This window comes from Platichthys flesus, chromosome 6 (assembly GCF_949316205.1).
Source record: "Platichthys flesus chromosome 6, fPlaFle2.1, whole genome shotgun sequence".
Lineage (NCBI taxonomy): Eukaryota > Metazoa > Chordata > Actinopteri > Pleuronectiformes > Pleuronectidae > Platichthys > Platichthys flesus.
The window spans coordinates 6,268,746-6,292,954 of record NC_084950.1 but is presented as its reverse complement, the minus strand read 5'-3'; the positions used below and the strand labels follow the sequence as shown (position 1 = coordinate 6,292,954).

Sequence of the window (24,209 nt, the reverse complement as noted above, 5' to 3'; positions counted from 1 at the left end):
TGAAAGCATTTTCTCATGTAACGCCATTAAACGCTTGACACCCTAGGCTGTGGGCAACATGATCAATGCAGAGTATTTAAGTCCATTTTCAGACATGGAACACTTCAGAGAATGTCTGCACAATCGGTTCGGATCTTTCTTTGGAGTTTACATTTCACACATTAACGACACAGTAGGAGATTCTCCGGTCAGGCACAACAACACAGAGACGTGGATGTTTTCAGACGAGGGATGGGGGAGCATGCTGACGCAGGATATCACATGTTTTTATTTACAGCACACACCGGCGTCGGCCCTTATCTCCAACAACTATCATACCTCATTTACATTTGCTCGAACTGTCATCAATCTCCTGCTGTATTCTCACATGGGCTCATTCGGACATTATCCAGAGGTTTTACTTCGGGGCTTTCTTGGGAAACTCTGGAAAAAGTCTGAGGCCTCTGATTCGGACGTTTGTGTTCTCACATACAACTCAGAGAATATCAGGAGATTATTACGAGTTGGGTGCACGTCTGAAAGCAGCTTCAATGATTGACATAATGACTGCATCATTTGTTTTCTAAATAGACTTGCTGCTCTTTCTGGCTCTCAGTGAGGTGGCGTATTACACAGAAAAAGAGTTCGCCGAGCAAGTGAATGTGAGAGAGAGAGAAAAAAAAAAGAGTATGATCTCCTCTCATGAGTAAAGTGAGGATGATAGCAGCATCTGTTAAAAGAATGCAGTGGATCTTTGCACCTTATGACTCGTCCATTGCTTTGAGCCGCGGTTCAAACTAAGGTTCAGATTTGTACTTTACTTCCACCCGGCACAGAGTTACTAAGGCCTTTTGTTAACTCAGGCCTGTTAAGCAATAATTACACCGGGCTTCCTGGAGCATAAAGGGCACTTTATATGCTGAGGGCGTCAATTCCTCTATTTTTTTACATGTGAATAATATAGCACAGTGCAGCGTAAGCATATTCTGCATTTTGCTCACATGCCACATATTCCATGCTCACTTTGCGTTCTCATCATCCGCCGGTGACCCCCACAGATTCCCCGCCCGCCATGCAAGCGCTTCGCCGCCCCATCCCCCACATCTATCGCTTATCTGTCCTTCCATCCTGCTCTGTTTGTTGATAAGCCGAGTGGCCATTGGCGGGCACACATGGTGCCCATGTGACACTTCAGCAACAGCCTGATGGCCAGATTGGAAGGCTCCACGTATGTGTGTGTGTGTTTGTGTGTGTTTGTGTGTGTGTGTGTGTGTAATTGTAGGATGGTCTGAGAAGAGGTCTGGCTACTGTAGCTTTTTTGTTCTCCCTAATCATGACCCCCCCCCCCCCCCACCCCTCCCACCCACCCAAACCCTTTCAGGCTCCCCCACGGCTTCCCGCCCCACTCAATCCCCCCCCGCCCGCCCAGCCCCAGGCTTGTCTTATTGCCTCTTTCGTCACTAACCCCCCGAAACCCAAACCACCGGCTTGTTTTGGGTGCACATTGTCCCAGGTCTTAATCCTGTTGTTTGTGATAATGTCCCCCGCCAAACCCGTCCGTTTGACATCGCACTCTCTGGAAGAGAGCGGGCCACACCGGGCCGCATTCATCACCGGCTGGTTTGGCCTTTCAACTTTACGCCTCAGGTAGCATACGCACGCACAAAGCTCATAAAAAAAGTTGAACAAAAGCGTTGATTGTGATGCAACGACAAACGGATGATGTGTGGCGCTGCTGCTGGACGGCCGAGGGGCAACTACCACACTCGCGGCCACTTCAGTTGAACAAAAGATCCAAACCGTCTCTTCAGACCACGCAAAGCGCAGAGTGAAAAATGGTTTGATGTTTTTTAATCAAGCCTTTTATAACCTCCACGTTCTCCCTCCGCTTCTGAGAGGAAAAGACAGGTTAGAACCTTGAGGGATGAGTGTTTACAGACCAATATTAAAATGAGCAGTGAGCTGAGTTACACGGTGAGATTAGGGCACTGAGGTATGTGCGGACACGGCTATTGGCTCTAGCATGCACGGCCAGCCAGCGTGGACCGAGTAGCGCTGCCAGCCCCATCACCACTCCTGGCTCCGGCCCCTCTCGGTCATGGAAGGGAAGTGGAGCGATGGGCGGCTGCTGGCGGCCCTTCACAGATGGCTGCAGGTACAGCGCCACGCTTGGCTGATAACCAAGAACTTCAAAGCTCAGACAAGCGCTCGAGCCCATTTCTGAGGCAGAAGGCACAGGACTGAGAAAGGAGGCAGCAATAGACAGGGACTATAGGTTAGTCAAAGGAGTCAACAGGCATGGAAATGAGCAGCTTTGGCCCTTCTCCCTCTTCCTCCCCTGGACATTCTCACCTATAGTTTTCTAAATCTTTGGTCGTTCTCCTCCACCGGCTGCATCCCTTTCTATTCTTTAACCTCAGAAGCAGCTGTGGTGACGCATCCCCTTGGCTTACCTGAAACAGAAATACAATGTGACGGTCAGTGTTACAGAAAGTGGTCCCTTCCTTCTCAAGCGATTTGTTATTTGTTTTCCACCTAATCTGCTTCAGATCGGGTTCCCTGAGGAATTCTGTATTCCCTGTGAACCCCCCCCCCCCCCCCCAAAAGAGACGTTTTCAGTAAACCAAGACGTTTACACATCAATAGGAGAGGGAGGCGGTGGAAGTGACGAAGCGTGATGATAGAAATAGATAGGAGGTGAGAGGAATCTCTCAGAGGTCTGAAGAGTTTAAATGTGATATAATTGTCTCTGGAGCTGTTTAATATTCATTTATAAAGAGACAATTACTTCTTTGTCAGTCAATAAACACAACAATCACAATCAATAAATACAATTACATACATGACCAATCTTAGGTGACATTCTTATAAATAGTACTTGTCATTTGGCTGCATCTTAAGTGACGGATTCTTTGAAGCTGCAGAAATCTTTAATAAATATTTAGGTTAGCATTAGCTTTATTTTATTCAGTCATCTTATTTTGGTAGATGTATAGCAACAGTTTGTTTAGCTCTGACGAACTTTGTTTTTAAAAACAGAAGTAATCGTGACATTTAATGCTGGAAATATTCCTCGTGTGTCTCTCTGCATTCAGGGCGAACACATTAAACAGAATTCAGCTGGAGTAATTGCTCTACCTGTTTATATTTCTGTGCCCAAAAGCATTGCAGCATTACGCATTAGAAAAATAAAATAAATGAAAAGCAGGGCTGTGCACCTTTTGAATCACTTCAAAGCCTCAGGCACATCATGGCCGGCAGCAATGCTCTCTGGAAGCCTTTTGATCTGACCCCTCCATTCAGCCCGAGAGACGGCAGAATGGCAGTGAGACGGGGGAACGACAGAGGCTGCAGAAGTAAAGCAGGAACAAGCAGGAGGGGGAGGAGGTGAAGCCAGGGTGGAGGGGTGGAGGGGTGGAGAGATGAATACCTTTTTCTGGAGGCCCATGGGCCTCAGGGGCAATGCCAGAGGTCAGGGGGGGTGCTTGTGTATGTGTGGGTGGTGGGAGGTTAGTTCTTGGAGGGGCGGGGGGTCACTGCCTTAAGAGGGCTTTCGAAGGAGCCGGTGTTATTGGGGGGGCGGCGTAGATCCCAGCTCTCGCCTCCTTCAACCTGTCTCTCCTCTTACATCGGGGAGCGGCGGTGTTTCGGCGAGGCGCCCGTCTCCTCGGCTTCCCCATAACGCCGCCCAGCAGCTGCTATCACACACAAACACGCTCCCTGCCTCCCCGCCATCACTCTGAGAGGAGCTGGCTCAGAAAAAAAGGCCAAAAGTTGACCTTTAGCGATGTGGACCTGGTCTTCTCTCCCTCGCTGCTCTGGAGGAGTCCAGGCCGGGCCGGTTTGTTTTTAACCCTCATCGGGGATACAGGCACAGGGTCGAGTTCTGCAATCTCAGTAGCACGGAACTCATTCAAATTCTATGTTAATAGCCTGCACACAACAACTGACAGACTATTTGAATTTAAATCTTTATTGACAGTAAATCATGTTACAGAAGAATTTACATTCCACATATGAGGAATGCAGAATGCTGTTGTCAGAGTCAGACACATGAAAAACAATCAAATGTCCGGAAGAAGCTTTTGATACGGAGACCACATGTTTTTGTTTACAACGCAACGACTGTGGTGTTGACCCTTGAAAACATTGAAAACACAAATATCATCATCTGTGGACAATTTGACATCATGTTTTGGTCTTCTTCATGTATGGCACGTCTTTTCTCGAGTCCTTTGTTAGAAGCGTCATCAACAAGTCCACCAATCGCTCTGAATTATCAAGACATTTTCCTTCTGTATTCTCACATGGGCTCACTTTGACTTTTTCTGGACTTTTTGAGTGCTGAAGTGACAGAAATAAAGGGCAGGACATTTTCTAACTCAGACATTTGAGTTCCTTGAAAGTTTCAGGAATAATGTTGGCAGTGCAGTTAATGTCTTTACCTTACGTTTAAAGAGTCTCACCTGAACCTGCAGAAACATCACACACAACTTAAATGATTAGATCTTCTTTTGTAAAGCCCACAGCTGTTCCTCTGTTTGAAGGAACTTCTCTCTTCTGTGAGCCAGTCCAAACGTGGACAGTTCCCCGTGCAGGGGCCACTCAGCGTGTGGCTGTTAAATGGATGTTTAGCTGCTATTTGTGACTGAGGACACTGTAAATATAATCAGCTGGAGCCATGATCTTCACACTGAATCAAACCCGGAGCTGAGTTGGCTGTACCCATATTTATTACCTCAGCTCTGGGGCCTGAAGGACTCAGCAGCCGTGTTTATGACACACCGTCAGTTGGATTAAGGAAACATACAGTACAGCCTGTCTAAATTTGTATGTGCGCACATGTTCGGGTGGCGCGTGATAATCTTTTAAAAGCCGTTTGAATATATAGCGCGGTGGTGGGCCTGCTCGGTTTGTCAAGAGGAGCACGGAGAGGACGAGGGAGGCTATTAAAGGAGCGAGGGTTAAAAGGAAGGAGAATGAAGGAGTGATTAAAACTATTTATTGAACATGCACACCGGTGAGTCACCTGCAGAATGAATGCAGGAGTTCAGGTTGCAGGGTTTTTGTGGGAGAGAGAGAGAGAAAAACTAAAGGCATTATTGGTTGAGATTATCTGATCTATGGCTCTGATAGGCCCAGAGCTGCAGAACTGATATATCACACTCCCCTGTCACCTGGGCAGGCATGTGCACCATCCGCAGTTTGTATCTGATAGTGTGATAGAAGATAGAGAGGTGGAACACACGCGGGGCAGATGGAGCAGAGGAGCGGCCACGTGTGGGGTCATGAGGAGCTCGGAGATTGATGGAAGTTTGTCTGTTGCCTTTTGTCGTCCTCGAGCCGTTGAGCCGCTTGTCATCATCCAACACACTGTCAGAAACACCCTGTGCCCCCCCGACAGTCACTTTGTTTCACATATTGTGCACGAGACAAAGGAAGAACAACACAATACGTTTAAAAATATTTCCTAGCGACTCATTTCCCAGCTGTGTTTGGTCCCTGGTCAGGTTGGACTGGTTCCTCTGTTGATGGGGTTCATAGCTGGCTTTGTAGGGGTGGAGCTTTGGATTAATCCCTCAGGGTGTGTGTCTATGTGTGTGTGTTTGTGTGTGTGTGTGTGTGTGTGTGTGTGTGTGTGTGTGTGTTTTGGGCCGTTGGCTCCACGCATGTTTTTAAGATGTTGGAGCTCTCACAAATACTTGAGGAAGTCCTGCAAAGCACCAGTGCTCGCAAAGTTACACCCACATAAACACACACACACGTGAGGCGGTAATGCTTGCATGTCTGTGCGGTTACTTCACACATCCAATGCGTGGGATGTTTGTGTGCATCTTTGATCAAGGTGTGCGTGTGGAGCGAGGCTCGCACGACTCCAGCTGTCTCTGTCGGATATTATTATATGCATCATATGCAGCAGCAGACTTTGACCCGTGAGTTCGAGAACACATCCAAACCCAAAGCTTTGTAGTCTGTTCCATGGGACCGGGCAGGGGGATGACTCTCGTCTCCTCAAAACAGTTTTCTCTCAAACAGACGTCTTCTCCCTGCGACGGCCTCTACCTTCGCTTTCGGTGATTGCTCCCTCGAAACACTCGATTCTCTTATTCTTACTTTTACGCAGTTAAAATCAAAACTTCAAATAGAGGTCATATTCCAAAAATGTGGAAATGAGTAAAGACTTGTAGGATGAGACAATCATATAAGTGGAGTTTATACAATTCTGATCATGGATCGTGCAAAATGAAAAACATGGATTATTTTCTATTTCTGTAAACTTTCTTGTTTTATTCTTTAATTTTGTTTTATTTAGTTTTTCTCTGTCAGTTATTCATTTTGTCCGAGACCATAATTGTATTTGTTTGTCCAGGAAGAGGTTAGATCCTTCATAAATACAATTACAGTCTCCGTCTCTGAAAAGGTTCTCTGCACAAACCTCATTCTGCTCCGGGGCCTTTTGGTATCTCAGCGTTAGGCAGAACGTAGAAGTTCATAGGTGGCCGAGGGAAACCTGGCTCTTTTATTGTGTGTACGCTTGCATGTGTGTGTCTCTTTGTGTTGTCTATACCACCGACTCTCCTTCTGTAACTGAAGCGCTTTCAAAACCAAAGGTTGCGAGGCACACGTGGCAAAACAAGGCCGATATCCACATCCCCCAATACCTCTGACGCTTATAACACAACACAATCAGCAAGTGACAAAATCCATACCGCTCCGTCCCCTCTCAAATCAATCGCTCCCACGTGAACAATGCTTTCTCATCTGTGCATCCACCCCCCCCCCCCCCCCCCTCCGTTTTGTTGCTGTGTCTCGAACGCTAATCTCATTACAGTATATTGTGTCCGGCTGTCATCGTTGATCCCTGTGACATAAGAGGAAGTGCGGTGTGGTGCGGGGGGGGGGGGGGGGGGGGCGGCGTTTTCTTAGCCGTGTGTGTAAAATGATAAGGAGTCACAGCTGCTTATCAAGTGCGTGTCCCTGCGTGGCCCGGCGGCGTGTTCCCAACCATACATGCATGCAGTGGATGTCAGCAGTTAACAGGTGCTACTGGTTTATGGTTAGGCACATTTTACAACCCCCCCCCCCCTTTCCCGGCTCACGTTCTTTGATGCCACACGCGAAACGTCTGCAGAGAAAACAAATTATTTTTCTGTTTCACATTCACCGTTTTGCTTCTGCTGCAGAAAGGGGGGCATGTATTGACAGGCTCCCTCTCTCTCTCTCTCTCTCTCTCTCTCTCTCTCTCTCTCTCTCTCTCTCGCTCTCTCTCTCTCGCTCTCTCTCTCTTTCTCTCTATTGCTCTCTCTCTCTCGTCCTTTCTTCCTCTCCGTCCGGTGGGGGAGGAAGTTGGGCGCTGTGCTTTGTGCACTTGCTCCACTCGTGATTTGATTAATAAGAAATCCAGCTCAAGCAGCAGAGCCACTCGGGCCAGCCCTTCCTCCTCCTCCTCCTCCACCCCCATCTCCCGCTCCTCTTTCTCCTCACCCTGCGTCTTGGTTCAGTGCCTGGTTAGGCTGACCTGGCACTATAAACAAGGCACATGTTTCTCCTCGCACCAGCCGCTTTTTTATGACCACACTTACAACGTGAGACCCCTCGGCCTCCTTATCTGCTGACAGATGCCCCGGGGAACCGGACTCGGCAGCTTTTACTTGAGAGTGGAAAACGCTTGCACTGAATCTCTTACACAAAATCATCATCGCCCTGGTAAAATCCATAAATCAATAATATATTCAGAGTTGTGTTGTCACGTCATTTTGTGTAGCTGTATTCAACTCTTTGTATCCCGTGTTCAGCCGCACGCCAACGTTTGTGCAAAGGCTTTTGTATCTATGCAAGAAGCATTTGGACAAGCTCTGACCAAACATGTTATCTCACAGCTAACACAACATGTTGTATCTCTGGCTGTTTGTTTCCAGGAAGGGGGAGAGATGAGGGAGTGTCACATTTACAGCAGGCATGTTGCTGATTTACAAACCCAGCGAGTTCTGTGCAGCACGTCTGTCAAACAGCTTTTCACGTTGCTCGATGGATGCTTGTCCTCTTTGTGTGTGTGGGTGGAAGAGAGACACGTCCAACTGGTCAAGTGTTGTGGTCAGGACGAGCAGAAGGGCCGGTGGAGCGGCAGCCGGCATGACAGTGTGTCTCCCTGCGAGCTCGTCTGATGCATTATGCTATAAATAAGCAGAGATGAGAGGGAGAGCTAAAAAAGCCGACAGCATGGTCAATAGTGTCCGTGGGTGAGGGAGAATATTCACTGTCAAGCTCCAGCTCCCCCCCACTGCAGGGCCGAACTCAGGCAGGAGGCGGGAACACCAGGCTCGGCTGCTGTGTGTCAACAATATGTTCCAGTTCAGTGGTGTGTTCACTGCTGCGTTTAACCCCCGATGTCACCGTCACCGTCTCCATGACATGTTTTTTCCAACGGTGGTTCTGTCGGTCACTTATGCAAAATACCATCGCTCTACAAAAAAAGATTGCCTGTACAGAGTGGTTAGAAATTAAAGATACAAGTTGCAGATGAGGCCATGCACAGGGATCAGGGTGGATGAATGGTTTGATTAGTACAAAATAGAAAAAGTGAATTTTATGTTAGGGCCCTTAGCAGTTAAACCAGATGTTCCCTTAAGGGAGAGTTTGGACTGACATGAATCTAATGTATCATATATCTGTAATATTTATGTGGAATAATAGCGTCCATTCCTCCAATTGGATTTCCAGAGATTAGGATTATATGACAGAATTGAAGCTTTTCTGATGGACTAAAACCCGCACAAATGAGGACTCGTCTTTATATTCTGCTGCTTTTCGACATGCACTCAACTCCCAAAATTAAGTTCTGGACACTTTCTGAAAACCCATTCAAGCAGTCAAGGAAAACGTCCACAAAATTCACATAGAGAGACGGTGGCTGTGTTGAGGACATTTCTAACACCGGATGGATACGAATCTGAAAAGAGAACACAAATATCTCAGAATGAAAACACACCTGTAAACAAATACACTGTGTAGCGCGTCCTGCCTCCTACTCTACTCAGGGGCCAACCCTCACCTGGATGTTCAGGAAAATCTCCTGCGTTCGTCATTAGTGAGAGGCAGTGTCAGCTTTCGGTCTTCTTCATATATCATGTTGCACAAGAAAAGGGTTGGAGGTGAGAATAGTGTTGTAAAATGCCCCCACCCCCACCCCCCACCCACTCATCGACGTATACATGCAAACAGCAGCGAGGGGGTGACATAATGCTTTGTCTAGACGGTCAGAAGTTTTTTCATTAGCCGTTTCTCAACAACCCCCCCCCCCCCCCCTCCAAACATGCATACACACACACACTGGGGCAGTGCTGCAGACCAGCCAGTGAGGAGGCAGGGTTCATCATAGTGTCTCCATCGGTGTCGGCAGCCATTAGGCCTCGGGAAGTAATCCAAATATATCCAGGCCAGGGGACATCGACCAGACAGACCTGAATGCTGTCTCTGCACAGCCTCCTAGGTGACAGCTGGGGTCTCGGTACTGTATCTATCCACTCAGACCTTTCCGGTGCAGGCTGGCCACGGAACAGTTGCTCTCGGGATTATTGATTGATATATTTTTAAACGTATGGGTCTGAATTTACTGCGTCCTTGCCCTCACGGTGCAAAGAGATCAGGAAGCTTCAGATTCTCACAAAGAAGAAGAGAGCTTTGGGAACCGACACGGATGCGTTGAATGACAAGCAGGTCTCATATTAAAAGACTATTTGTAATTACAAAAGGCTACTTGGCAGGTTTGGCGGCGTCTTAAGGCGTCCTCATCAATACTCTCTTGTCATGTTGTCAGCGGGAGTATAAATGACGGGTTTAATAAAAGAGGGCAAACAGAAGCAGGTCACAGGCGAGAATGCGAGGGCCACTCATGTCCCCGTCTCTCAGCGCTCCGTCCCCCGTCCCTCCTTTTCAGTCCATCTCTCAGCCTCACGTTGCATGCAGATCGGCCCTGATCCTCCCGAAAAGAAGATTAACAAACCCCTGACCAAGAAGAAATCGCTCCCAAAACATTGACTATTACCATTTCAACATGCTGCCTCTAAACAGGGGAAAATACCTCTGTGGTGTGCTTAATTGCAGCGGGTGAGAGTTGCAGTGTTCCTTTAGTTATGCTAAATGGAAAGCCTTGGCTACTGAAGGCATTCCGGCATTGTAAATGTACAACAATGGCCCTTTACAGTTTTGCACTTGGCTTAGAGTTTCCGAAATTCAAATAAACTTCAAGAGGGCATTTTCAAGGGAAGGTCTTTTGCACAGTGCTGTTTCAGACGGCTGTGTAGAGAATGTTGTTTGTTCAGATTCTACATCGGGAGCATGTTTGACTTTCAGTTTCGGGGGAGGAGTGATTCACGGCGTCCGGAGCCGCTTTCCCAACGATGTATAGTTGGTCACATTGTTGTCTGTGTGTGTTGTCATGAGATTACATTCCAGACATTTGAACTCCTACTTGTGGTTTCATTTAATCACCTATCTGTGTTGTGCACAGCAAAACCAGTTGTGCAGAAGTCAGAGCTGAGTTTTTGTATGCATTTCTTTCGGTCATCGAACCCTTTCAACACAACGTTAAAACGGATAGAGAGTCAATGGCTGACTAGGATCGGGGTTGATGAGGAGTTCATGTATGGTAATGCAAAAAGCAGCTAGCCTGGATTTGGCCTCGTAAAAATAAATATAAAAAAAATCCCTGGGCTATATGTGCAGTCTTGCTGGCTTGGGGATATGCAATGCTGGAATTTTCCATAAGTAGACAGACCGGCCCCTGGGTTTGTCCATCCATCTTTGCGTCCCATCAGTCGGTGCCTGTGATTATCCGGTCAGGCTTTCAGTCGCACATTGTCGACGCCGCTCAGTGACGCAACCCATCATTCAAATTATTTTTAGCGTAAAGTCCAGGCACAGGAATTGGTAATCCAAGGAGTGACATCTGGCCTTCAGGGCTTATGTGATTAGCAGAGAGCCTTGCCCCTAATAGCCTAGCGGACGTTCTTCATTACCTCTCTGGACCAGCCAGACTTACGGGGGTGGGGGGAGACCTGAAGTAACTATATAGGTGTGGGGAGTAACACAAAAAAACACCACATCTTAATGATATAGTGGATATTTGTGCAGATATCAAGGAAGGGGCTCAGATAGGAGCTGCAGGAGGCATGGATGTGCTCCGTTAAATCAACTACTGTACCGCACCCACCAAGCTCACAGTGAGCCTTCTAATGCGTGCTGTATCTCCAATCCTGCAGCATTAGGGCTAAGACCAGATGACTACACAGATAACTGGGAGTCCAAGTAAGGGAAGAAAATGAAAATTCTCAAACGGAGAAGGAAGAGAGGTCAGGAGAGTTAAAAGGAAATGAAAAGCAAAAATTAAGCACTGTGTGCTGGAGAGCTGCCAGCGTCCTACTGAATTAATCATCATCACCACTTAAAGGACTAATAATGACAAAGTGACGGGACACGTCCCCCCCTCTCTGCTCCCTGTCCGTAGAATGGAGCCCACAATTATGGAAGTCCTGGCATCTTGGTGGGAAATGGTCCTCTAATTATCCCTGAGCAGGACAAAACTTCCCAGGTTTCAAGATGTCCATTAAACACACAAAAGCTGCAATTCCTGCGCCAGCCGACAACGTTAAAAGGCTGTTTGCATGCATGGTATTTGTTAGTGTTGGGTGCGCATGCTGCGACCGTAACATTCTTTGAATCATGCATCAGTTGATCAACAGCAAGGCCCTAATTGTGTGTGTGGGCGGTAGCATGGCCAGGTGGAAGCTCTTACTTTGTTAGCAGTAAACTAATTTTGGGTTTACTGGAAAACTGTTTAAACATAGCAGCACTGCAAGTCTCATATAATTTGCCTTGTGCTGTAATAATCATTTCAATGTCACAAACAAGCATGTTTGTAAAAGAGACAGAGATAAAGAAAGGGACTATTTTGGGGCAGTTGTTTGCTTGGAGAAGCTTTTGCTTATTCTGAGGCAGCTCGTTCCCAGGAGTTCAGAGCACAGCCTCGCTGCAGTTTTGCTTTTGTTTTGTTGTCTTGTAGTTGAGAGGGAGTTCAGTGCCCCTCGCCGATTTTCATAGATTCATCGAGCAAGATGTCTTTCACCAACTTCCCCATAGTGAGTGATTGTGTACCAATAAATGCAAGGGGTGGTTTGTGTTGTCGGGAAGGAAATTGCAATCATTCCTCGAATCGTTTTTGTGGGCCCGTTTTTGTGTACGATCTTGTGTTGCACCTCGGTCTCAGTGGAGTGTCACATGAAAGGGTATTCTTCTGCACTCAGCCTATTTACTTTGCTGCAGATGGGAACAGTGGGGAAATGGTATTTCCTCTTCACAAACCAGTGGTTTGCATGAGCCCTGCTCAATCTCAATCTGCTTATCTATTTGCTTAACATTCTGGCATTTATTTATGTTATATAAGAATGTAAACAATAAATAATTACATTTCATGAAAAATATCCCTTTCCCTGCCATTATAATGATGTGAAATCTGATGCGTTATTATAAAAATAGTCTCCACAAAGTAACAAATGCTTGCTGACATTTTCTAGGTTATTTACTGGCTCTTATTTATAATGATGGTAAGGAGTTCAAGAGATTAACATACTGACACATCAGACTACACGCTTAGTGTTTTAATGACCTGCTCTGACCCAAGCTGTCTTTATTTAAAGCTTGTAGCCACCACTCGTGTTTCAGACACTATCAAATTCCTAACCTCTCACTTTCATTCCCCTCCTGTCTACGCCCCTCCCCTCTGTTCCCCCTTTGTCACAGGTATGGCCTCGCAAGTGCAAGTGTTCTCCCCTCACACTCTCCAGTCAAGTGCCTTCTTTAGCGTGAAGAAACTGAAGGTGGAGCAGAGTTGTAACTGGGATATGACAGGGTACGGCACACACAGCAAAGTCTACAGCCACAACAGCAGCAAGAACGTGTCGACCACCAGTGGTCCCCTCTGCATCAACAGCTCCCTGCAGGTCGCTAGCTCCACCCTGCCCTACGAGCAGGCGCTCATCTTCCCAGCCAGCGCGGGCCACATCGTGGTCGCCTCAGCCAGCAGCACTTCAGGGGCCTTGGGGTCTCTGCTGGGCAGCGGGGGTGGAGGCAGCAGCAGCAACAGCAGTGGAGGTGGCGGCGGCAGTGGTGTGGGTAGCGGGGTTGGTGTTCACAACCTGACGCGCCGCAGTACGGTCACTCTCCTCGACACCTACCAGCGATGCGGGCTTAAACGCAAGAGCGAGGAGCTTGACAATAACAGCAGTGTGCAGATCATTGAGGAACACGGTCCACCAATGATCCAGAACGGAGCAGCCAGTGGAGCCACGGTGGCTACAGCGGCCACCGCCACCTCCACAGCTACGTCCAAAAACAGCGGCTCCAACAACGAGGGGGACTACCAGCTGGTGCAACATGAAGTGCTCTGCTCCATGACCAACACCTACGAAGTCCTGGAATTCTTGGGGCGGGGAACCTTTGGACAGGTGGTAAAATGCTGGAAGAGGGGCACCAACGAGATTGTGGCAATCAAGATCTTAAAAAACCACCCGTCTTACGCACGGCAGGGTCAGATCGAAGTGAGCATCCTGGCGCGTCTCAGCACGGAGAGTGCAGACGACTACAACTTTGTGAGGGCCTACGAGTGCTTCCAGCACAAGAACCACACGTGCCTGGTATTTGAGATGCTGGAGCAGAACCTGTACGACTTCCTCAAGCAGAACAAGTTCAGCCCGCTGCCGCTCAAATACATCAGACCCGTGCTCCAGCAGGTGGCCTCAGCACTGATGAAGCTGAAGAGCCTGGGGCTGATCCACGCTGACCTGAAGCCGGAGAACATCATGCTCGTGGACCCATCTCGACAGCCCTACAGGGTCAAAGTCATTGACTTCGGCTCAGCCAGCCACGTGTCCAAAGCAGTGTGCTCCACGTACCTGCAGTCCAGATACTACAGGTAAGAGCTGCAACTTTATATAATTAGTTTGGTTTGACATTGCAATGAAAAAACTTGAGGTATTTTATGAAAGCAGATGCATAGAAGACCTAGCAAGAAGAGAAGAAACCAGACACACACATTCCTTTGTTTGCTCCTATCTGTTCTGTTTGGATGATCATTGTCTGCTGCACATCTGATTTGTTGCTGCTTTATTAGGAATGTTTTCATAGTTGAGCTGATTATTTGGCCACACACCCACACTCCCTGCCAACCTTATGAGCTGCTGCTGAAGTCCTCTCTCTTCACTCCAGTTCTGCCTTTCCTGTTAGTGTGCCCCCCCCCCTTCCCTTGCAATGTGGGAGAGGGCAGTAAAACACTTTTCCGAATAGCCAGCTGCTTATTGTGTTTAATGTGATGAAACAAGCATGTTTTATTGTTTCTGAGATCATTATAGGAGCTCTGTTACCTCACAACCTGCTGCAGGTCTCATAAAGCTGCAGACAGACCACAGGAAATATTTCAAGCTATGACATTTTTTTAGTATCACTGAGGGTCCCAGGGGACGGACGTGTTTTTTCCTGCTTTCAATAGAGGTTTTTTGAAAGGATCTCAGAGAAAAAACTCCCTCATTGGAGAAGGGCACCGATCATGTTGGGTGGCAGCCTGCCCACAGGCTTTATTCACCCTTCTGCTCCCCCAGGCCTCAGTACCCTCAGCCCCCCATCACCATGGCTGGCTCCCATTTCCCCCAGGATAGAGATGAGGGGTCAGCCCGAGTTCTCCTGTAATATGTGCCTGTAATCCACACCACCGGGCCCTGCATTAGAACCAGATGACTCTCTGGGAAGGCCTTTTTCTTTCTTCTCCCAGTGCTTCTTAAACAGTCACTTTTCGGCCCATAGCTAACAGTGTGTTTAGGTTTCAGCGGAGGCCGTGTTGGGCGAGCTGTGCTCGGAATCAAACAGTGTCCGCGTCACGTACAGAGGGAAGCTTTGTTTGGGGCTCGGGCCTGGTGCCGGGGCCAGCGCTGAGGGAAGAACAGGTGTGTGTATGTGTCTTTGTGTGTGTGTGTCTGTGTGTGTGTGAGAGCGAGAGAGCCACGGTACCACACATGTAAACACATACCCACTCACACGCCAGGTGGTGGCTCTGCATCTGTACATAGTGCAGAGGCCTGTGGTCCCCGTTTAGTGGATTTTGTTGATAGAAGAGTCTGATTTTGTTGCTTTTACAGTTTATCATTAGCCCTTTAAAGTATTCCACACTGAAGACCATTGTTCCTGTGAAAATATGAAGGTGGCAATTTACAGTTAGAGTGAGCGGTAATGGATTCAAACCGCCGCAGTCACAACATCAGGACGTTTTATCACATCTGACAGGTGTGTTATTTTATTTGAGCTTTACTGCGTTTCAGACGCTCCTCGCTAACAGTCTCCAAAACCTATATAAAGATCCCTGTATGGGAATTGGCTCGTCCATGTCAACAGGGCAGGGCTGCTATATCAGTTTAAGTAGCTCATCCTGAGGTAAATACCACGAGTAGCCTGTTGTTGTTGCTCCTGGGCGGTAGGTCAACAAGCAGCCCATAAAATGTTCCTGTTTGTTTTCTCGGGGAGTGACGAGTGGAGGAGAGGAGAGGAGAGATCATCCCTCCATTTCCTCTTGGCAGCAGAGGAGGGGAAAGAAAGGCTGACATTGACCAGAAAATTACAGAACCAGCCACCAAGCCCTCGACCAGGGACTTGGTGACCCTGGTTTGAGGCACTCGGAGTGATGTGTGCGTGTGTCACAAGGTTTCCTGAACTCCGATGACATGCATGCACAATGTGAGGAATGTGTGTGTGTTCGCTTTACCCGGGATTTCTTGTGAGGAATGAGGCAAGTCTTGCGTTTCAATTCAAAGAATGAACTCATGGGACACGAGCACTGCGGGTGTCTCAACATCACATGCAGTTCGGGCAGCAAACAAACTTGAGCTGTGGGTGAGTTCGTGGTGAGTTCAAAAGCTTAGAGGAGAACATCAAACCATCTTTGATGATTTCAGAGGAGAAGATAGGAGGACAGTTTCTGCTGCACCTTTATACAAGGTAGAGATTAGTGGTTAGCCAGCTCTGACCGGCTGGTTCTGCGTTACTCTATATCCGCCACAATAGCACAAACACATTATCTTGTCTTCTCGGATTCTTGTTAAGTAAAATATTTATGTCTTTTGCACTCACGTTTTTCTCAACAACTGCTGGTTTTGATTGATGAGCTGAAATTACATGAAGCCGGGATACTGGCAAAGAGGAATCCTCCGAGCAGCCTGTTTGCTTTTCCTTTTTCTTTTTCCTTGGAATGAAGAAAGCGTAATTTCAATCACAGACAAAATACCGACAAAGCCCTTATCACTCTCTTCTGCTTATATCCATCTTGCGGGAAGCTCTTAACCTTCAAACACACGCACACATGCCTGTTTGCAGCTCGGACATCAAAGCTATGCCGTTGACGTCGTATTTGCCGTAAGAGCCAAGCAAATGAGTTATGGATTTTACACAAGGTTAAACTAAAATGCAAATAAAAACACCAGTATTCAAGGTAAATAAGTGATGTGCGATTTGCAAGAACAGCTCTCAGGGTGCTCGGAGTTTCAACTTTGTTATCTCCGGTGCTGAGGGAACACAGGCCGGTGCAGCGGAGCTCATCTATCCTTGTCAAACGGGCCCGTCTGTGGCACTTGTGCACTCGGCGCAACTGTACCTGACTGCAGCCTCAGTGTCGCTGCAATTATTTAAAAATGTATTATTACCTCAATCTCTCTGCAGTCTGCCACACTGCCTCTCTGTCCTGCTCTTTATTATTCAGCGGTGTTTACATCCTGATTACGTCAACTTGTGACCTCTCCATGGTCTTACTTGTTTGATCCTCCTTCCCCTCCCATTCCCTCTGCCCATTCTCTTCTCTTGCCTATAGCTAATGATGGAACAGGTAAGCCGGCTAGTCAAGCTTACCCTCGGCCAGATAAAGGGATTATTGTCTTGTCCCAGCGTGGCATATTTTCCTTTTTGTAAAGGCCATGCAATGGGCGGAATGCGTAAGGACATTATTTAAGTGTATGTCGAGGTTCCTGAGGCAGAGCAGCTGGCAGGAGGCAGCCCGGTTGTGGCTGCTGGTGGTGGAGTGGAGGTGTAGTGTGCAGACAGAGGCAGGGATGTGAGGAGAACATACCCTCACAACCTGGCTGCTGAGCTTACTAAGGGCCTCTTCGTTTAGGAATGGTTGTTTTCTGTCTCCAGCTCTGTTTACTCTAAAGTCTATTATAAGTCTGCATTGGCATGCCGCTAAGTGTCCGGTCCTTGGCTGGTTCAGAGCAACTGAAGCTGGGCTCAGACTACAGGACTTCCAGGCCGATTAAACCCCAATTCAGTCCCCCCGAGAATTGGAGGAGAAATCTGATGTTGAACCTTGGTCAGTGCCAATGTTTGGCCCAGACTACCTGATAGTGTGAGGGGTTACATACCCGTTCTTAAACCTCCTGCAGAATCATCAGCTGCCCCGATGGTGATCAAACATGTTTTATATTAAGGATTTAAAATCATCTCCAGTTCTCGTATGGACATACCGTGTCTCCCGAAATCCTTTTCTTATCCCACCTAATTTCTTCTGCTCTCGTTTTATATCACTGCCAAGTACTATTACCAGCAGAGCAACTTGTCACACTATATGCCACTCTCCATCAATAATTATTCTTAAAGGCTCGGCTCGTTAAAATAACGATAAAAGATGGTTAGCTTCATTCAGTGTGTAGGTTGTCCTTTCCCTCCCAAGTCTTCATATATCACGACCTGCTATTTCTGTCTCTAAGCCCATCCAACCCAGATGAATGGAATTTGGTTTGTGGTACTTGCTCTTAGTCCAGACGGTCCTCACACATGCTGTTAACACTTCTCATTGAGAGTCTTTCCTTGGTGGCTAGTGGTTCCAAAGAAAACCTTTCACAGCGAGACGCACATATTATTCAGAGGAACAGGAATGATGTTTCTTTTTGCTTTTGAGGGCGGCGTGCATGGCAAGGTACCACTACAAGCAAGGACATAGATGGGTGACCGGACTAAATACGCATATGGACTCCTCATCACTTACAGGGTGGGTATACCTCACTGATAGTTCATCTGCGCCCAGGCCTTTTATAATGTTGGAATTGAGGGTAAACATACTAAACTGTCATAAATCAACAATCCACTAAATTCCAACAAATATTCATAATAGTCTCAAACTATCTTTTTCAGACCTACTTTTTGTACATGAACATAAGTCTGAAAGTTCTGGCCATTATATCATATTATATTTAAATAAGCTGTTTAAATATAAGATATATTTGAGTGCAGCTGCCTGAAACCACTATAGACACTTTTACCTGCCAACATTTCCATACCCCACGCGCTCCACACACATACGATAATGCTCTCTAACCGTGGCTGCTTGCTCAATTACCAGCGACAGACCCCGAGAAGTTTCCACTGGTAATTAAACATCTTAATATGAACACGTCAGGAGCCTGAAGCTGTGTCGCACACGTGTCAGCACCTGCCAGCTTGTACCTGTTATTAAACATGCACACTTCACAGACCTCATACTCTCACGTGCACAGGAAACATTGAGTACATCAGAGGCTTAATATATCCCGAGGTATTAGCCTATTAGACATTGAAGGGTGAAAGGAAAATGAGTCAATGGGATCTGAGAGGGAGGAGTGGGCTTGTTGATGTCATTGGTAATCCGCCTGTGTACTATTAGTGGGACCAGTGTGAAGCTGAAGGCCTGTGGCAGAGGAGATTTTAATGCATCTGGTTGGAAACTTCATAAAAAGCTCATATTATAGAACCCGCTGTATTTTCTGACTCTACCTTTCAAGGCCATATCTTTATCCATGTTGGCAGTGAAGATGGGTGCAGCTGATGCTACGGTGGGATCTCTGACACCCCCCCCCCCCCCCCCCCCCCGGGCTGGTGTCGTACCTTTAATAACTGATGAAATATGTATCCGTCTCCATCGGGGTGGATGCTGCCAGTGCACGGGGGCTGAGGCGCAGGAGTGTAAGACGAGCCGCTGCTCCACCTGTCTATCTGTCTCTCTATCTGTTGTTAGCGTCGCACAACCACACAGACAGGGCCGGGCGTTCCAGCACATTTACCCTGCCTCCGTGCGAAACATCAAGGGGTGTTTTAATGAATGAGGTTGCTATTAGTTACTGTTCTGTGAAGCGTGTGTTGAAGCGTATGTGCCGGGGAGAGAGAGGAAGGGAGGTAAACACCGGGATCAGGTTGCCCCAGAGGAAGGGATGGAAAGGGGGACGTAAAAAAAAGGCGGATTTGCTCCGTGGGCCGTGCGGTGCTGTTAGAATGTCCAGGTGTTGTTTATGGGGAGGTTCTCCTGAAAGAAAGAGAATGGGGGAGAAGAGGGCGGGGGTGTGAACACGGTCGTGGTTTTGCGTTGCTCATCAGTACCTGGAACAGCGCTTTCCCTCAAGCGGTGGCAGATTATTACTAATGCAGATGAGCTTTCATTAGGTTCAGGCTGAATGGGTGGCGTGCTGTTATTTCTATCTGCTGACTGTCTTTCTTTGTTTGTTAATTATACATCTCCATCCACCTTGTGACCACTCAGGGCCAGGGCCGTGCTGTTGTTGTTGACTGTAGATGCTGCCGTCCCTGGCTACCACCAGGACCTGACATATAACAGAGTAGACCCCTCATATAGTAATTACCTCTCCTTATATTCACCACTGTGCCTTTTTTTTTATGACAGTCAGACTGTCTTAGTATGCACGACAGAATCCTAATAACCTGTTTCTCATTTATTATTTGCCTGTGGGCAGCTCCTCCACGTGTCTCCACCGAGGAGGCGAGCAGGAGACATGTAGCAGCTAAGCTAATTAACCACCGGCAGCCGAGCATATGCATCGGAACATATACAGTCGCCAGCAGCACGCAGTCATTTTGTGGTGAATAATGAACGAGACTTATTTAACTCTTGGGGGGGAAAATGTGAACTCTGTCATTTTTGATAGACAGTACAGGTCAGTACAGTCTGATGGGCTATCCAGGCGCTTGTGTGTGAATTTGTGTGTGTGTGTGTGTGTGTGTCGCCACATCTTTTCATCCTGGATCTTTGTCTTTGTTCTCCCTCACAGTTTAATTTCCATACATTTCCCAGGATATTAAGCCGACGGAAATTAAGCCGCCTTGATAAAATGCAGCGAGCCGCCCCCTCACGCTCACTAAGGCTGCAGAGTCTCTCTTCTTTATATTGATTGGCTTATCTGAGACATGGGATTTTTTCCTCACCGAGCTTTTGGGGGTCGGTTAACAGCAAATGTGGGCGGCAACAAGTAGGAATTCGTTCAAGACTTACAGTGTTTGTTGGAGTTACTGCATAACGCCGCGGGCTAACTTGAAAAATAAATCATAAAGTTGGAGGTCATTAAAAGGGCCAGACTTGACGGAAGGGTTAGGGAAGGGAACAATAGATCTTTCCTTCATATCTCGAGTCTGAAAATCATTAACTGCACAGGTGAAATCTCCCACAGCAGCAGTCACATTAATTCTACCTCTTGCCACAGATTTGTCTTTCTTTTCCCAGAGTTCGAGCACCAGCGGGTTAGCAGGGGCGATAGCTGCCATCAGCGGCTGACTGGCACAGGTGCCCCCGGGTCTAAATAAATCATGAGGCCTCCTGCTGATCTGCCCCCCCACCACCTTCCCCTTTCTCTCTTTCCTACCTCCCCTCTCCTCCTCTCACCTTCCCTTCTCCCCCCCTCCCTCACCTCCTTCATCCACTTACATGAATATTTAAGAGCTAACACCAAGATGGAAAATATGCAGCAAGGACAGTGAGGAATTGCTAAAGAGAGGAGGAGAAAAAAAGAAATGTTCATTTCGGGACCCTGAGTTTCCTAATTTAAGACGGGTCATGGGAGTGCTGGTGCAAGAGAGAGGGAGACAAACAATCAGGGTGGGCAGGGGGGACGGATCCGAGCTATAGCTGTCCAGCTCGGGAGAGGACGGGGTGGGTGGGGGTGGGGGGGTGGGGCGGACTCGCCAGGGACCTGTATGTGTGTTTGTGTTTGTATTGTGTGTATCTGTGTGTGTGTGTTCGGACTAACCGCCACTGTGACAGAGAATGCCTGGTGTGCAGAGGCCCATGCAGCCATCCATGAAGTTTCCAACTGAACAAAACAGACGAATTTGTTTTCTCAACTGGAGGAATTTGCTAATGTGCATATACGAGGGTAAATACTTTGGCTAATTCGTGGCAGGCGGGCAAGTGGGCAGAGCGCTGCGTCGCCCCGTCGGCCAGCTGGGGCCCCTGCATCCAGCAGCATAGGCTTTGGTATCCCCAACCCCCCCCCCCCCCCTCCTATCACATCCCATCACATCCCATCTCTCTCCCCTCATTTCGCATCATCCCTGACTCAACACAATAACTGGATTTTTCCTCCTAACTTACCGCTTTGACAAATTTATCTGCTCGCTTTTATGTCCCACCCCCCCCCCCCTTTTCTCTAACAACGTGTTCATGGCGTTTGATAGAAGATGTTCGGCGGCGCAGTTAAACATAGCTCATGCTCACGTTGACAGTTGTCGCTCCATAAAAAAACAATGCTGCTGTTTTTCATTGCAGATGGCAGAATTAAACGAGGCTCTGTTCTTATCGCGCAGGCTATTTTCAGCAGCGCTCCGTGGACTCGTAAAGCAACACTGCTGTGTGACTTTTTTGGACTCCAAATAATAATAAACAGCACATTTTGCTCACGTTTATGGAAGCCAAGGGGATCGGAAGGTGTTTTTTGAAGGTATTTCACTTTGGTTAAGGGAATGAAAACACAACAAATCAATGACAAACTAATAATACAGTCATGATTTATAGGAAATGTTTGTTTTAACCGTTTGGGTAATTCAGGGGTCAACAGAAGGGTAAAGGAAGTTCACGACATGTTTATCAGCTCAAAGTATCTGTTGCAGCTTCTGTTGGTCTGAGGAGTCGTCTGGGTTGAAGTCTTGCAAAGTAAAGATGTCACAGGAAGAAGAAGTCGCCGATCATTCGTGTCTCGTCACGTGTGGACGTCTCAGGGACTTCCGACGATCAGCCACGGAAGCTTTTCATGAAATCTGAATTTTTCCGCAGAGTAGAAACGGGGTCTGAAGCTTGATAAATAATTAAAAATGACTAATAGCACCTTGTGACAGAGAATGGATCGCTGTGGTGTATCAGATTGCTGCGGTTTTGGGCCTGAGGCGTAATTTGTTTGGAAAAATAATTACTACTATATTGGATCCTGGTTAAATATTTAAAGGGTTAGCATTTAGAATGGGGGCAGCATCTCGGCTGTTTCGGGGCAGACAGGCTTCCACAAAGGAGGGAAGACAGCTGTATTCTTTCGGTAAATTTAAACTGCGTAGCTAAGAAATTCCCAAAGAAGAGCAAGACGCAATCTAATGAACTTTCCCCGTGTGCCTGGCCACTAAGCTTTGAAGACTAATCCCAGTGTTTTATGAGCGCGGAGCGTCGGATCGTCTATGGAGTTCAGCTGGTTATTGAGTGCACAAGCTGGGAGGCACCAAAGAGCATGAAGACCATATATATCAGCCCACAAAATAAAACATGTTCCAGCGAGATCGTAGATAAGAAGAAAAAGAAGAAGAAAAAGAAGAAACACTAGGATCAAAAAGGAGAAAAGTAAAAAGAAAAACATTGAATATTAATCAGTGGGAATGAGAACAGAAGCTGCTCAAACAAACAAGGTGTGTGTGTGTGTGTTTCATTCTGTCCCACGACACACAACCTGTTCAATGTTCACATTCCCAAATCGCCGAATGGATCACAGCGACTCTGTGTGTGTTATCAGCGTGAACTGGACATAACTCACGTCACCCCTTTAAACACAGCGGGGACGTCAGGGAGGCGGCACCACCACCACCACCACCACCACCACCACCACCACACCGTGTGCAATTACAGCCAGAATCTACAGTATATATCATCAAACAGATGGCTTCTCTTTAAACAAAGACAGCGTTGTTGTCCTTGTACCCAGCAAAAAGGGAATTACATGTATTTTCCCCCCTCGCTCTCTCTCTCCCCTCTTTTCATGATGGCATTTACACACACACAAACACACACACACACACTCACACACACACACACATACACTGCCTTCAAACACACTTAAACTGCCATCGACTACATACCATCCTTGACGCAAACTGTGTAATCATTCACTAGCTCTATACACTGTCGTTTCTCACTCTAATTAAGAGAAGATGAAGCTCATGTGTAAGTGGATACAGAAAATGTGCAGAATGTGTCACATTGAAAGCTCGGACGCTCTATAAGCACAAATCAAGGCTGCGCACACTCAACAACACGCAGCCCTGGATCCTGCACAAGCCGCTTTCAACACAAAAATCAACTACACAACAGAAATCCCATTTACGAAAGAAAAAACATGTAAAATAAGTGATTTACATAAAATGTCCTTGTTGTCTGTTAAGGGTGAATGCAAGTGTTGTACACCCCTCCCCACCCACTCCTGTGTGTGTTTGTCAGAATAAATGAGGAACATTAACACACTTCATTTCACACGACTTCTAAAAAGAGTCTCGCTTTTGCATCCGTCGCCATGGCAGCCAAGGCTCTTGTTCCCAAATTGCTCCGCCTGCTTACTGAAGGTGTAACACCTGAACCGGGGCCCGGCCGGCAGCTGTGTGCTGCAGGGACAGGCAGGGCCCTTGAGCCACGCTCTCATCTCGCTGCTATTGTTTGCCCAGGTGGGCCAGGGCCGCGTCTCCCCCCCCTACCCCATCACTCTCTCACTCGCTCACCTCGCTCTCACTCAGCCCCGCTCGCCTTTTCTCCTCCCTTTCTCCGTCTCGTTCGCTCTCTCGCTCGCGATCTCTTCCTCTCTTTGTCTCTTCACTCTTCTCTGTCTTTGTCCCACGGGGGACCTGTGGTCCAACTGAAGCTCTCGGTTACACAATGAAGCCCAAATTGGCTTTCATCTGCAGCTCTGCTACCAGCTGTGTACATTGTGAGTTTTGTGTGCCGCTGAGAGAAAGTGTAGATACACCCGTGACAATGTTATTATCACTGGCCTTGCAGTGATCGCTCTCCTTGCAGACAGGGTTCGTTTCCACTGCAGCTCCAGGGCAGGTTTATAATTTCTTCAAACCTTTATCGTGTCTCTGCAGTGATCAGCTCTGTTACATATGCACCATCGCTTTTAAATGCAAACATAGGT

At 47.4% G+C, this 24,209-nt stretch overlaps 1 protein-coding gene across 1 annotated transcript in view; it reads left to right on the top strand.

Annotated features, from left to right (window-relative positions):
• hipk2 (homeodomain interacting protein kinase 2) overlaps positions 1-24,209 on the top strand; it is a 69,175-nt gene that overhangs the window by 4,660 nt on the left and 40,306 nt on the right. Inside the window, 1 exon segment of the mRNA XM_062389711.1 lies at positions 12,778-13,948. Coding sequence (XP_062245695.1) covers positions 12,778-13,948 — 1,171 coding nt within the window.